The 15,315-nt window shown below is 35.2% G+C and overlaps 2 protein-coding genes across 6 annotated transcripts; one reads left to right on the top strand and one right to left on the bottom strand.

Annotated features, from left to right (window-relative positions):
- Positions 1–69: 69 nt before the first annotated feature.
- LOC102593814 (phosphomevalonate kinase-like) lies at positions 70–7,843 on the bottom strand. 3 transcript variants are annotated; one of them, XM_006352867.2, is made up of 11 exons: positions 7,765–7,843; positions 6,861–6,923; positions 6,602–6,752; positions 6,365–6,462; positions 5,855–5,964; positions 5,678–5,730; positions 4,317–4,703; positions 2,817–2,921; positions 1,978–2,205; positions 1,194–1,316; positions 70–626 (listed from the first exon to the last, which is right to left on the bottom strand). In XM_006352867.2, exons 2-11 carry the CDS (start codon positions 6,866–6,868, stop codon positions 360–362), a joined length of 1,530 nt encoding a protein of 509 aa, XP_006352929.1. In that variant the 5' UTR covers positions 6,869–6,923; positions 7,765–7,843; the 3' UTR covers positions 70–359. The 3 variants fall into 3 exon arrangements, with proteins under 3 accessions (XP_006352929.1, XP_015166609.1, XP_015166608.1); XM_015311123.1 differs by lacking the exon at positions 7,765–7,843 and adding an exon at positions 7,632–7,711; XM_015311122.1 differs by lacking the exon at positions 7,765–7,843 and adding an exon at positions 7,583–7,710.
- A 103-nt stretch (positions 7,844–7,946) lies between these two features.
- LOC102594130 (vacuolar protein sorting-associated protein 25-like) lies at positions 7,947–13,641 on the top strand. 3 transcript variants are annotated; one of them, XM_015311124.1, is made up of 8 exons: positions 7,947–8,263; positions 8,350–8,448; positions 9,791–9,882; positions 10,506–10,645; positions 12,050–12,103; positions 12,199–12,287; positions 13,037–13,112; positions 13,346–13,641. In XM_015311124.1, the coding sequence occupies exons 3-8, from the start codon at positions 9,824–9,826 to the stop codon at positions 13,465–13,467; spliced, it is 540 nt and encodes a 179-aa protein (XP_015166610.1). In that variant the 5' UTR covers positions 7,947–8,263; positions 8,350–8,448; positions 9,791–9,823; the 3' UTR covers positions 13,468–13,641. The 3 variants fall into 3 exon arrangements, with proteins under 3 accessions (XP_015166610.1, XP_006352930.1, XP_015166611.1); XM_006352868.2 differs by lacking the exon at positions 8,350–8,448; XM_015311125.1 differs by lacking the exons at positions 7,947–8,263; positions 8,350–8,448 and adding an exon at positions 8,455–9,625.
- The last annotated feature ends 1,674 nt before the right edge of the window (positions 13,642–15,315 follow it).

Raw genomic sequence — 15,315 nt, forward strand, 5'->3', positions numbered from 1 at the left:
GGCGCGCTCTCACTGCTGGAGCTAAATATTTGATCCACAAAACTTAAACAATCAATTTGAACTATGAAGTAAAAGAGAAATCCAATTCCAGCAAGATTTATTTTTTGGTTCAATGATCCATAGAACTAGAGCAGGCACTCATTTGGCTTATTTTTTCGTGGCAAATGTTTGCCCTCTTCAAACAATAGAAGGTCACTGTGACCTTACAGTTTTGAAACTTCAACTACCTGATAAATCCTACCTGAACTAGAAAGTAGAAAGGCAATCTATACATTCTAGTAATATTTTAAGATCTTCTGTTATAGTCATATGGCACTAGAAAAGTAAACAACTTCAAGTGATCTCCAACTTCCAGATTATTATTCAAGCTGAATAGAAGAAACAGCTGTAGTAATTTCCTTTGCTCGAGGATCGTTGTTTTCCAAGGCCACACCATGAGGATCTTCTCTTACTAGCATTGCAAGAACATTAAGTGAACTCCAAGCTTGAGTCACATTTTTGCTTGAAGCCCCCAGGGTAACTGCAAAAACTGCATCAAATCCACCAGCACCAGGAATGCCAGCCAACAAGATTCCCTCCATATTCATTGTAGCATCTAGAAGCTGAGATTGCGATTCTGGTTCTATCTGTGAATTGTGTACAAGGTGAAAGAAATGGTCATAAACATGGAAAAGTCAGCAGTGCACTGCTCTTTAAGAGCTTTTGACCTTACAGGCATTGCTTGAATGTCAAGGTCATCGAAATATGTTCCATGAGAAAATTGCAGTAAGGTAAATTAGACGAAAAACAGAATTTTCTAGCGAAGTGTCTATTGAAAGGCAGAAGAAAGTTTAAATTAAGAAACCATGTCCCTTCAAAACTCCTAAACTTTGCAACAGATGTAGGAATTTGAATGGAACCTACTTTACTTTCTCATTTGGAATTTTTTTCCGCTGATTCAAACACATGCAAGAACATTACTTTGTCATTACTTCATTTAACAATTTTTCTTCTTACTTCTCGGACATTTATAGAAACCCTAAGAAAATGGACACTATAATTCAATTCTTCAGAAACAACGCCTGCTTTTACATCATTGAGATAGAGTGATGCCTTGATAAATTTGCATCTGAAGTAATTCTTATATAGGCGAGGAGTGATAAGTGAAAGAAAAGAGAAGAAACAGTCTAGTTACATGGGACTGGAGAACTTACTGGAATTCCAGCAGCTTCTCCCATCTTCCGCATCTGATACCTAATCCGAAGCATAGCATCTCGAGCTCCTAATAATTCTTTAACAATTTCTGCTTGAGTTGGTTCATTTGCTCTCTCCAACCACTGTTCATGATTAAAAGCAGAAGAACTCAAAATTCAAAATGAAAAAAGGTATCTCTAAACTTTGGAATAATATTCTATGAATAGAAATTCCACAATTATACCAAAAAGTAATGAGAACCCGATTGCTGTACATATTCAAAATATTTACATTTGAAACTTTGGGCTATAAATAGGACCTTTGAAGTCTCTCTACCTTCACAAGGTAGGGATAAGATCGGCATACACACCACCCTCCCAGACCCCACTTGTGATTACACTAGGTATACTGTTGTGAATATAAGTTGTTTTTTTTGGGTATTCTGTTAATTGAATTAGAAGAAAGGTAATTAGTTGATCTCAAGTATGATTCTAGTGACAAGCAGGACAAGATGCAAATTAAATAATTATATTAGCCCTTAGCTGCATACTTCTGCAAGGTAAATTGTAGAAAGGAGTTCACTGATATGAGACATCACAGGGACAGCTTTCAAGAACGAGAGATAATAGTAAAATCTTAATCGAGAAGACGTAAATCGGCAATCAAATGTAATGCAAGATTAGGACTTGCATAAAACTGCCCAAGGAGGACTATGAACAGAAAGATGGAGGACCCAAAAACTGTCTGGAATAAAGTTCAGAGGATCACACAAGCTTTTCGAGCTCCGTTCTAGTTCCACTTTACCTTTTCAGCAGGAAGCAGGCTGCAGGCATTGATGATGCATTCATAAGCATTGTAATGTCTCTCTGCCAATTTACTTAAGGTATTTAGATGCGCTTCAAGAGCAGAGTTTCCTTCTGACAACCTTCTCCATGTTTCTAGAGAATCCTGAGGGTTGGACCTCTGCCATTTCTTAACAGCTCCAACCATTGATGGTGTTGAAGATCCTCCACAGCCCGGTTCTCCAAGTAACTGCAAGTGTTCAGTTATTAGCTCCAGCAACTTAGAAGAAGAAACAATGTGCATCACATACAATTAACACTTCAATATTGAGACAACTTCTGCTGGAGTAGGATGCCTTGGAAGAGCAAGAACAAATCCATTAAAGTGGCAAGTAAAAGGAAAAAATTCAGTCAGGCAACATCTTCAGTTATAATGTTTAATTTATACAGCTAATCAGGGGACTCAACAAAAGAGGACCAGCAAAAGCATGCTAGGTTGGATCATTGACCTATGTGAAAGTTAATATCATTATCATCATCATATAGGTTTAAGTATCTTCTGCAAAAGAAATTTGAGTGTTTAGCCCAAGCACCAGGTGGATAAATTTACACTTGACATCAATATTAAGCAATTGAAGCTGAAATCAGTTTTATAGTTCTATCTGCCGGTATGATAATCAATCAGCTGCGTAGTCAGCTACGCGTATGGAGATCAAAAGAGGATGTGTAGATGTGTCATTAAAGGTCGCCTAACATGTAAAACAGTAATTCTGATCATCCAGCTTATAGCAGATGAGCAATCCATTATTCTTCACCAGATAAACATTCATAAAGTTGTGGAATATAATATATCAGACTTACTAATGTCATTAAAGGAGGCAATGAAAACTTGGTCCTCTCATGGTCCCACTTTGCTTTTAGGACATCATCAATGACTTCTATTAGTGGTGTTGCCATACCTGCATTCTGCTAATCCAAAAGAATGTCAGAACAGTTGTGAAACTAGATTCGATAGATTTAGATTCAAATCCACAATCATAACTCCGCATAGTAATTAGAAGATGTTGGTTGGGATGACATCCGCCCGGAGAGAGTGTAATGGATATAGAAGATTTATATAGCCGACACCAACTAGTTTGGTAAATGAGGTATAGTTGATTGATTGATTGAAGAACTATTCCTTCACGCTAACTGAAGTATCAATATAAGCAGGCATCAAATGTCCCATAAGTTCCCCTGACACGTTATACAAACCCCGACACCATTCCTTAATCTTATACCCTCAGCATAAGAACCAACTGAAGATTTTGATTAAATCAAGGCTTTCATAAAAGTTCTTGCAGAATTGAGAATGAATTATTTCCAAACCTTTGCTAAGACCAACAACAAATTTGTTATGCCAAACAATGATGAAAAAGAGAAGACGAACTATCCACCTGAAGGAAAAGCAGCTCTATTAATTGTTGACAAAGAAATTAAATTTACACAGATAATCAAAAGTGGCCTGACAATTAGCAAAACCCAACAGCTCACTTGGTATTGACATGTTATGCACTTCTCATTACAGCAACATGAGGTTTAGACTAGAGGAAAAATGATTAACTCTTTAGGTAATTTTATGGTTACCACTCCTCCGATTACTATTTCCCCTCTTCATTCTTTGGAAAAATGCCAACAGATAATTAATCCTGGTATAAACTGGGCCTTGGGTGACCAAGCTAGATTTTAGCACCACTGAAGCATGTAGTGATGGCAACAATATTTGAGTGACGATACGTTTTTTTTTTCTGTTTTTTAGTAAGCGAGAAATTCATGAGGGCCAGTTGGCACATGGTCCGAAACTTGGTGGATAAAGACCCGCCCCTCTACCCTTCTTAATACTAAGCTTTTGGTACGTCACAAGGTTCAAACTCATGACTTGCACCTCATCTACATAATTCACACATCACACACAGGCTCTTACCACTTAACCAAAGATCCAGGGGATTGAATGATGTCATATATTCATCATCTTCATATGAATTTATCTTAATTCGGAAAGAGTACATTACACTTAGTCAAAAGCTATGCAATTCACAGGGGTTTGAATGATGCAACGTATTCAACATCTTCGTATGAAGTTATCTCAATTTACAAAGAGCACATTAACTTTATTATCTTAGGAAAAAAGTTATTTAAACATGGATTATTAATGAGCTTCAGAAAGTAAGTCTTTGGCATATTAAATTATAAAATATATATGCTGAAGCCGTTCAGGCGATTTTCCCGTAACCGAGCCTCTGAGAAAACTTAACAGACTACTTTATCTATGATCAAAACTATGCCAACAAATTAATCAAAAAGATGGAATATGAAGAAGACCTGCACAGAAGAGAGCACTTCAGGCGAAAACCGGATATAGCGTTGACTTCCATAAACTGCAGAACTAACATCAAACCCACTGCCAACTTTACCCTGTGCAATGCAATGAGCAGTTTGAGCTATCACATGAACTACATCAAGATCAGCTACATCTTTCTTTCCTTGGAGTTGGTCCTCATCCAAAGAGGAGAGGTTCACAACGCCAAGATAATGAAGCAAGGCGGCAACAACTGCAGTTGTCATAGCTGCTGACGACCCTAATCCAGTCTTTGCAACTTCAGGCTTGCGATTTTCTCCAGTTGATTCTTCTGCATTAAAGGTGATCGAAGCAAAAGGTGGAAGGGAAGCCAATGACTTAGGTGTAAGAGGGAGCCCACGTGCTTCAATCTACATAAATAATTAACAGAGAGGTCTCAATTACTATCAAACTAGAGAATACATGCAAACTAGTTTGTAGCATAACATCTTGGACAGCATCTTAGCCTATGCATTTGTTACACAATGTAATCTGATAGAAAGTTAAATATTTCAGTCAATGATTATTACAAAGGAGTAATCCGAGTTGACCAGTTCCAGCCACACAAAATCCCCGTATCAATGTCATTGCAATTTCTGTCGCTATAGTCCAGCGCAATGTGATCAAGATATATAAGTCTTAGCAATAAGATGATCAGGATAACTGAAGCTTGCGTCAATTTTGTTTTGATATACTATACAAATCCTTGTAGAAATGTTTTTATATTCTATACAAAATACTGTAACTTCATTAATAAATCTAATAAGCAGAATTTTTTTTCCCTGGGTGAATGACTAGTCACTCCGTTTAACAACTTCTGCAGTTGTGACTTCTGTTGAAGTAGTCTACTCTAGTTCTACTTTTTGTCTTAAACTTGCGAATTTAAACATCAACTATATAAATCAACTTGGAATAGCATAATCAATTTTTTATTGTTTCAAAGTATTTCTAATAAGAATTGTATATTTTGTCCAGTGTTATCTTCTGAACTTAGAAAAGGTTTAGTCAAATATTAGTCCAGCAATTGGTCAAATTGATTATTATGTCAACTTAGGTCACTTCTAGATTGAGGTAGTACTCAGTACTATTTTTCCATTAAATCATTCAACAAATTGAGCAAAACCTTAATTTTAAAATTGCCAGGGCACTATATAGTCTCATGAATTTTTTTCCTGCCCACTGAAAATCTTGAAACAGCTGCCACAAATTAGAAAATATTAAGTCAACAACTGTGTGATTACTGAATATCAAATTTCACTTCATGCCAACAAGCTGGACTCACAGGTAATTATCTATCACTGAGCTACATGCCATATCAGAGATATAAAATAAGCTGCAAAAGCACCTGATTCCGATACGAATAGAACTCATTGCAACCCAAGATAGTTATGTCAAGACCTGCATGGATAATGCAGTTTGAGAAATTATTTTTCTAATTTCTTTAACAAAAACTATGAGGTGAGTCCCGTATCAAGAAATGTCATCATCCTCAGATAAGAAAGGTGAGAGTGTCAGACATTACCCTGCAGAAGTAGTCTCTGCAATGTGTCCTTCTTATCTTTGTCAAGTGTTGCATGGGCTGCTGCAACAGCATACTGCACTGCATGTTCTACAAAGGGGTTTCTTGATCCACTGATGTTCGAGTAAAAATATAAGTTACTACATTGCTCATTATTTAGATGACTTTACAATTCATGTTATAACAAAACAGACCAAATTCATCAAGAATACAGTAGCCAGGTACATTTAATACTTAAAAAAATAAATTTTAGCAAATTCACAAACATTTTTTGATAAAGTAAATAATTTTATTAGTGATGGAGTAAACTCCTGTATAGAAGCCGTAAACCAAAAAGTAGAAAACCTACACCAAATTCGGTTATCTACAAAAGAAACTCAATCATCAATGCACATAGGGAGCTCATAGCCCATAGGACACCAAAAAGAAAGTAGAAACAAGAAACTACTTTGCAAATTCACAAGCATAAAAAGAAAAAATATTATTTTCACTAATGAGACTTGAACTACTTGCCTTGAAGAAACAGGCTGAAGCTTTAGGTGTTTAAGAGACAGTTTATACATGGTTTCTCTTGACATCTGGGGAGAAGTCAATTTAACATCTGTCCAACCCTGAAAAGGAATAAGAAAACTACCTTACAGTAGGAATAAAGCGTAGGGAAATACATAAAAGGTGCTTCTCAAGATGAGAAATGGTCATACATACTCCAGTTAATTGATCATTTAGTTAAGTGCAGCAAATATCACTCACCCATGCCCAACTTTCAGGTCTAATTTCGTCATAAAGTGGCTTCACAATAGCATAAAAACGAGCATTTGTGCTCAGTACAATACCAGCATTTGGCCTCTCCAGAACAAGATAACCTCCAGTCATCAAAACCTTTCCAGGAGCAGAGGCCAGTCTGTTTAGCCATCAATAAGCCGAAAATCAGACATATTAATACAAATGTAACTGGATTATTAAAGTAACATAAAATGGAAAATGCAAATGATAAACATCCCAAACTTACACTGCCATTATTTAACAATTCTCACTTTGTAAAGCTTGAAAACTTCAATCCAAGACAGATAAGCTGCAGGGGCGAAGTACCAGATAACGTACATAAAGAGACAAAATGAAGCGTAATAAAAGAACAAAAAGCCCTCCAATTTAATGCAACAACAACAACAACAAATATGCCTTATTAAGCACAAAAAAAAAATAAAAAAAAATATGCCTTAATCCCCAACGAGCCTCGGATCAGCTAAATCATCAATCCTCTCTATTTCGACCTATTTCTAACCAAACTACAAAGACTACTACTTCCACTATCCGAAAAAGAATGTTACTTTCTATAATTAGAAACAATTTAAGTATAATTCTTTTAATTTTACCCTTAATGACACTTGATTTATAGCCTCTAAGGCTTGTTCTAGATCACAAGTTCCAAAAGTCATCCATTCTTTCTTAAACTCCGTTCCTAGTCAAACAGTGTCACATAAATTAAGAAGTAATGAGTAACAAACACTGAACCAGATGTAACAGCAGCCAAAACCTAAATCCCAACTACTATGATGTATAATCAAAGAAAAGGGAGATCACTGATTTCACTACAATAGCTTGTTAAACTGAAGATAAAGCATCTATGCTATATGATTCAACATTGGGTTCCTCTAAAATCCTCAAAAACATATAACAACAAGCTAAACTCAAAATCATCCACCACACCAAGAAAGGAGCCAGACCACAAACCAGGAAATAGACAAATAGTGGGAAAACGAAAAAAAGGCAAATCTTTTACACTTCAAATTTTCAAATAAAGTCGAGCTCTAAGTCCACTAAACAATTTCAAGAAAGTTGGAATTTTTCAAGATTGACAAGTAATCATTCATATTCTAGACTCAACATATAAAGATAGAGAAAAAGATACTAACTTTTGTTGGGTTCGTGGTGGGGGGTGGGGTGCTTCTACTGTGATTGGCAGTCTTGAATCGAATTGAAGACGACAAGTGAAGAAGTAGCACTCCATTTTCATTTTCTTTCTCTTTTTTCTTATTTTTTTTCACACACACCATTTGATAAAAGGCTTAAAGTGGTCCACTAACTTTGAGTTTAGACTCAAAATAGTCCTATTTCTTTCTATTGGAGCATTAATAATCCAAGTTTGGTACATTTTCTGTCTCGATCCTTAACTACCGTGAGTTTTTCAACAGAACAAAACTTTCTGCACGTGACTTTTTCTTCAGAGCTTCTCTTTAAACAAACCAGATCATTCTCTTCCCCCATTCCTTTTTCCAAAGTTTCATCATAACCTAATTTACAGATTGTTGTGTCCAAGTGAAATTGAGGTGCTTCAGATTAGTTTTGTTTAAGAAAGACGAAAGATAACCCTTTTTTTGTGGGTGAAATTGCAACTTTGGAGCATCGACTGTGGTGTGCTAATCTAATATCTCTATTAGATTCTCTTTCTTGATTAAAAATTTTATTTTGTGTGATTATAAATTCCTATTGTGTTGTAGTTTAAATATGGTTCTTCTTCTGTTGGGCATCTCTAAAGAGAGAACCTTTGGATTGTTGAAGTAGTTAAGTTTGGGTTTCTGAGTTTCTGGCTTGCTGAAGTATGTACTCTTTGTCTTTGTTTTCTTTTTCCATTATTAAAGACACCCAGATACTAATTTTATGTAAAGTTTTGTTTTTTTCTGTTTCTTGATGTGTATGGAGGAAGAGGAAACTGTTATCATTTGCCTGTATTTTAGGTGACATATAGTTAGTAAACGAGGTGTATGATAAGCCAGTAAGGTACTACAAAGATTGTGTATTGGTGATACTTTTGGATATTAAAGGTTGATAACAATGACTAGGTTGTTAGATTGATTAGGAGTTGGAATAAATGTAGGAACTCATTTTCCCGTTTTGGCGGAAAGCATTGTACTCAACACATGTCATATATGCTTTCTGTGGTCCAATTCAGGTTGATAACAATGACTAGGTGTTGGATTGATTAGGAATTGGATCAAATGTAGGAACTCATTTTTCCTTTTTGCGGAAAGCATTATACTGAACACTTGTCATATATGCTTCTCTGTGGTCCAATTCAGCAACTTGATACAAATGGTGATTGGGTTTATTTCCTCCTTCGAATTTACTGAGTTTATGCTTTATTCACTTCGAATTCTGGATTTTTTCTTCTTCACCTTCAGAATATTTGGGAGATTGAATTTGGTATGCCCAAGTTTTACGTGATTCATTCTTCTCAATTCTTCCTGATTTGGATTTACCACGCCAGCATTTTCATATCTCAAGATAATGTCAGATGCTATTCCGACTCTAGGAGCTCTGGAGTGGGAGTTTCTGAAAGACTGTTGTTTGCTTAGTGATAGCAATGCTTTACAGTTTTTTTTTTTTCTTTTCTTCTGATAAGTGAGAATAGTGGGCTACACTTCAAATGCATAATTTGATGACATGCAAAAGCTCCAGGCTATTTATGTTCTCTCTCTTTTTGGCTTGAAGTCATCACCCAAAGGCACATTTGATGACTTGAAATCAGGATATATCACCTGAACTTCCTATTGAATTCAATTAAGCATGCAGGAAAACGAACCTTCTATGTCGTTATTTCTGATGCCATTTTGACAATGTCAAGCAAATGCATATCTTTTTTGTGGGAAATTCAATAGACCACAGTAAAGAAATATGTTTTTTTGAATTCAGACTTGTTTTGTTGGATAAATTTATTCTTCAAGATATTGGTTGGACCAGAATTATTCACAAACCAACCCGTGTAGATATGAACAGGTTGGGTTATGACCCCTTTTCTATTTAACTCATTTTTTACTTGTCCAAATCCAACCAACCAGCCTTTACCACCACTAATATTGGGTTTTATTTTAGTGATATTTTTCTCTTTCCTTGTTTCTTTTATATATTTATTTGTTACAAGTAATAGTATTTTTGAATGAGGTGTAAAGCAGAGAAGGAAGTAATTCAGGAAAGATGCAGAAGCTAGGCGAATTCAAGCTGCCTAACTTCTTTAATTATCCACCCTACTTCACGTAATTTGCTCCTGCCCTTATTTCCATGTCTCTATATGTATTAACACTTGGCTATAAATTTCAGTTTCTGGATTTAGTATTTGAACTTGTCTGGTCAAAATATATGGAAAACCTTTTCTTGGACGGTGTGTTGAACCTGCATTTTGACAGCAGTAGATGTCAATCAACTAGGCCTCAACCCCAATTTCCCACATCAGTGGAGGTTGGCTATATGAGTCTATCCATTCTGCTTTAGGACTAAATTTGTTATGGGTACATGATGGATGGATGTATTTGCTAATGAGGAGAAAGTAAATAGAATGATTCCTAGAGAAAGGTTCTAATCAGGGAATGGAGGCAGTCTCATTATTCGGATGACAAAATCAGTTAGATCTACCTGCAGAAATTTAGTTTGGATTGCTTTCTTATTGTTGTATCTTATAACTGGAAAGAACCTAGAAGCAGTTATCCCTATGGATTTCTGATAAGCTAATGTCTGTTTTCAAGTAATCACTAAGGACTTCTTGTACCTGTTCCATTCATCTACCATCCAGTCTTTTATTGGGCGGATGAAACACGTTTTCCTTTTAATGTGTAACAGGAAGCTTGTTTTTAGTTTTATGATAATTTATTTTCTTTCCCAGTTTGCAGCCTGTGAGGGAAACTAGAGAGAAGCAGATACAACTATGGAAAGAGCTCATAATTGATTTCTGTCGAACCCAAAAGATCTTTGTGATTGCGCTGGAGGTAGACTTTCCATTGTTCAGTAATGCTGCTATTGAAAGTGAGTGCTTCTTCTTATTAGTGTTTTATATATTCGACGTTCTGCCAAGGAGCTGCTTTATATATATTCCCCAAATTATTGCTTTGGGTAAAAATCCAGTAAAGTGGGTTGAAATTTATACCAACAGCTAATGATCTTGAATGCCTGAGGAACTTAAAAGAGCACTGCCTCCATTCCAACTCATGTGAAATTTAAGATGCTAATTTGACTTATATTATAATAGTGATGATCTGTTCTAAAAATATACATTATAGTAGTGATAATGGAAGAAAATATTGAAGTTATAGTTTAAAAAGTTATGATTTCTCATCGGAAAATATTACAGAGCTATAAAATGCATATGTTATGAATTTGAATTCTTTAAAGGTCTTGAAAATTGTATAGAAATGAAATGGTGTCCACATTCTGGAATGTCCCGAAGCAAAATGAGTTTCATTTAAATTTGAAAGAAGTAACTATCACCCTCTGGATTCTTACAAGATTGTCACGAATCTGTACTGGACATTAAGCAAGGAAGCAGAAACAAAATAGACATTCTCATGCATGCATGCACATTTGAACTGAGATGATCTAGTCCCAGCATGAAAAGGAGCATAAAATATGTTTATGCTGATTTTCTCAGTTTGTTGTTGAAATAACCAATGATACAGAGATTATCCTACAACCAGGGAAGAAAATGGATTAATTACATGTGAATCAGTAGGTTACTCATCTAATTTCCAAGGAAGTGGGATGGTTAGAGGAAAATTAATAAGAAACAGCTGCAAAACAGAAAAAGAGCAAAATGTAAATATCATTACAATTGAATGTAAAATGTTTTAAAAGTTTCAGATCCATTGAGAAAATTTCTGCTATGTTACCACTTATCAAAATATTATGGAATTATATTATAGTAGCATGCCATGGAGTAATTCACGTTAGCTTATCTAGCAACAAAAGATTGACTTTAAACCACATGTACATTGCCTCCAATGAATTTCTTTTCCTCTGCAAATGTTTCCAAGGGAAGTAAGAAATTCATATAAATGATCAAACTGTTTAAATTTATGTGATTATAAAGTTTAATGGCGTGAATTTGTAATACTTATTCCTCTGGAGCACAAGGTTACTGAAGAGATCTCTTCAGTTTTTCTATGCCATTAAGTATGCATGTCTGTTCATAGACCATATTAACCAAAAGAAAGTTCAATCACAATAGCATTAGGTGGTAAAGCTTGCCGGTACTGGTTGATTTTTTATTTTTTTTAAGAAATGCAAAATCCTTGCATTTTTAGCTAAAAGAAAATGTGATTATCTCTTTATGTGGTATAGCTTGCCTCGGACTGGATGAGAATCTTTTGTAATCTGGAATGGTGGCAATATTTGTGTGCCACAACTGAATACAGATGATCTTTGATAGTGCAGGATCTCTGAGTCATGAAGCTAGGGAGGCATTTCTCTCGGCTTTGGTTTCCGATGGTAAGTGATCTTGCCACATGAATAATATATAGGAACTTAATGAGAGTCTGTTGTACTGCAGAAGGCTAGATCTCTGACTCTGATCTACTTGACAGGTCGTGCAGAATGGATGGATAAAGGTCATAGAAAATGCCTAGTCCTATGGCATCGTATTCAAGACTGGGCAGACTTGATTGTAAACTTTGTGAGTAGTAGTGCAACCTTATGATAATTGATGTTTGTTCTCAATTTAGCAGTCCTAACTCAATATGCTAGTGGATTATAGAGCCTGGTAGCGTTTAGGAATGGCTCTGCATTTGAGGGGACTGTACCATGATTAGTTGAGTGGATATAAGATTCATTCTTGGTTACCATACGCAAATGTCATATGATGTTGTTATACAGCAAAAGTAGAGATTAAGTAAAGGAGAAGAGAATCATGTAGCCACCTTATGAGTTATAATCCCGATCTATGTTCCTCATGCTCTCCCTCGCTCTGCGCCTACCACCTCATATAACTGTCTTTGTATAGAACCATTTTTCTTCTCTATGGGTTATCCATTTATAAAGGGTGGCGCTGCAAGATCGTGTTTATCATCAGTCTTCAACGACCCCTTTTCCCTTCTGCGTAGCTTCCACTTTCCTGCTTTCTTGTTCTTCTTAAATTTATCTGAAATCTCTCAGTTTGGTCATTTGAGTCGAATTTCTCACGGAGTGTTATCCTATAAAAGATGCAATTTTAATGTCTAGCAATTAGGTTCCCTGTTGGAAGACTGCTATATACCATATTTGGGGATGGATGCAGAAAGACATGGTGTCTGGTTTTCTTTTGAATGAAATGATGAACAGCAGTATATTCAACCTTGTCACATTGTTTTTGTGTTGGCAATCTGCTGGGCCTGCCATTACCGAGCCTTATCAAATTCCTTATGGAAGTATTATCTGTCTAATTAGGTGAAGGAGAACGGGCTGGAAGACAGTGTTATGACAGTTGAAGAAATACGTTCTGGGGTGGAGTCCCGTGGAACAGGTAAAATTTAGGTTTTACATTTCAATCTTGAACTACTCGATCATAAACATGTAATAGAAATATCAGTGGATCATTATATCAAACATTTTACGTTTAACATCTGGCAATTCTGTATGTATTTTATGGTTAGTAATGAACTCGCGTACATGGTTTAACTAGGTTTTATCCTCTGACAAACTTCATGGACTTATGCTATTATCTTCTTCTTTTTCTTTGGCGTTTTGATTTTTCAGAGCTTCATGGAATAGACCGTACAGTTCTTATGCGAGCTTTGAAGCAGCTTGAACATAAAGGGAAGCTTGCAATATTTAAGGGAACTTCAGCTGATGATGAAGGTGTCAAATTTTCTCTGTAAACCACCATGGTGGACTATATTTTGTGTACAACGAGTGAGAAAGTTCGTATTTACGTGCCCCTATGAAATACTTTATGGAGTGAAACTGGAGATAAAATGGTTTCATGTTATGGTACAGATACCTTACTGGACTATTTTAATTCCAGGTAGAATGAACATTGAATTCTTACTTGACTACTTTTGCCTAAATGAACAGATAATATATAGACTGAAAGGCTATATATGAACAGATAAATTTGTCTCTCACTGTGTGAAATGAAACAAATTTATCCTCTGGTAAATGGCTGGGTCAAATATGCTCTCGATGTTACTAGTTGGTGTCAAATTTGGCCCTGAATGCCTGAATTACGCGAAAAGGAATAGATTCGCCTTTATTTTTAAATGAAGGATAAATTTGAACCTTTTGCATAGTTTAACAGCAAATTTCACCCTTCCTCCTAATTTGAGTTTTGAGTTTGAGTTCTGTTTGTGGAGAAAAAGGTGATTGGTAGGAAAAACCTCCGTTGTTGTACAATTTCTTAAGTCCTTTCTGAAATTAATTAAATCAACTCTTGCAGCATTATGTTTGTTTCAAGGGTCTTTTTAAAAAAAATTATATTTTTTGATCTTACGAGGTTATATTTGTTTATTAGTTTCTTTTTATGGCTTTTGCTTATACAAGAAAGAGTAATTGGCAATAAAGGTAGTGTCAGAAAGAATTAGTATATTATTATGAGCGAGATAGGAGAGAGACGAGTGAGCAAGATGGGAGTGGATACTGAATGCATATATTTTTTTTATACCAGATAGATTCTGAAATACAGATATATATGGAGAGAGGCAAGCAAGAGAGAGAGAGTGGTAAGCAAAAGAAGAGAAAAGCAAGCGAGAGAGTCAGTATTTCCCCGATACATGTAAATCACTATTGAATGCAATGTAGCTGGAACAAATTACACTTAATTTGACCTGCATGTATCAGAAATACATGTATTTGGGTGCGGTAGATACATGTATTTGGAGAAGAAAAAGTGGTACAGGAGGCAATTTTCTAAACTAATGTGAGCAAACATAATTAAGACCTAAACTAATAAAATTTGTGTTGTTTGCTCAAATTCTATTTCTTGCAATTATCTAGTCACTGCTGTTTTTCTTGTGATTAGATCTATCCCATAGTCTAACACAAATGCACAATATTTAAAATAATGAATCTAATTATGAATTTTATGATTTTTTTTAATTTTTAATTAAACAATATTAAAGTTAGTAAATGACATGAAAAACCTTCAGATATTTTATATATAAAAAAAAATAGAGAGAGAGAATTATTGGTTACTTTTCAATAAAATAAATATTTTAAAATTTTAAATTAAATTATTCAAATCTTTAAATTCGTAAAAAAAATCCTTACAACAAGATCCCAAGGCAATACATTATAAATGAATGGATAACATCTTATTGGTAACTTGAATTATCTAATATCTATATAAACTATAATATTATTATGTAAATTAAAAAAATTATATTTTGTAAAAACACTACACTAAATAACTATAATAAAAAAGTTACTTTAAAGCGATTCTCAAATTCACTTAAATACAGATGAAAAGTATAATTGCTATCTGCTCTACTTTGTGTCACTATAAAATCTATGAAAGTATGAGTGTGAACGGCAACAATGGCAGTCAAGTAGGCCATCAAGATGAGATTGAAAACCTTAACGATGTCAACGAGCCTAATGTTAATTACCCCATCTAATGAGTGGTATTGGTGCCATTCGCTTGCCTCCGGTCGAAGGGAATGCGATGTTCCACATCACAAGTACTATGTTGCAACTTTTGCAATTGAAGGGGCTGTTCGGAGGTTTGGCTT

The sequence above is a fragment of the Solanum tuberosum genome, unplaced genomic scaffold (assembly GCF_000226075.1).
Source record: "Solanum tuberosum cultivar DM 1-3 516 R44 unplaced genomic scaffold, SolTub_3.0 scf00144, whole genome shotgun sequence".
In the NCBI taxonomy this organism is placed as follows: Eukaryota; Viridiplantae; Streptophyta; class Magnoliopsida; order Solanales; family Solanaceae; genus Solanum; species Solanum tuberosum.

Excerpts from the sequence above, each read along its gene's own strand:
- LOC102593814 (XM_006352867.2), bottom strand. Across the intron at positions 5,965-6,364 it reads CTTCAGCCTGTTTCTTCAAG|TGGATCAAGAAACCCCTTTG; the intron begins GCAAGTAGTTCA and ends CTCGAACATCAG. Across the intron at positions 1,317-1,977 it reads GCCTGCTTCCTGCTGAAAAG|TGGTTGGAGAGAGCAAATGA; the intron begins GTAAAGTGGAAC and ends AATCATGAACAG.
- LOC102594130 (XM_015311124.1), top strand. The coding sequence starts at position 9,824 with ATGCAGAAGCTAGGCGAATTCAAGCTGCCTAACTTCTTTAATTATCCA. Across the intron at positions 10,646-12,049 it reads CAGTAATGCTGCTATTGAAA|GATCTCTGAGTCATGAAGCT; the intron begins GTGAGTGCTTCT and ends TTGATAGTGCAG. Across the intron at positions 13,113-13,345 it reads GGTGGAGTCCCGTGGAACAG|AGCTTCATGGAATAGACCGT; the intron begins GTAAAATTTAGG and ends TTGATTTTTCAG.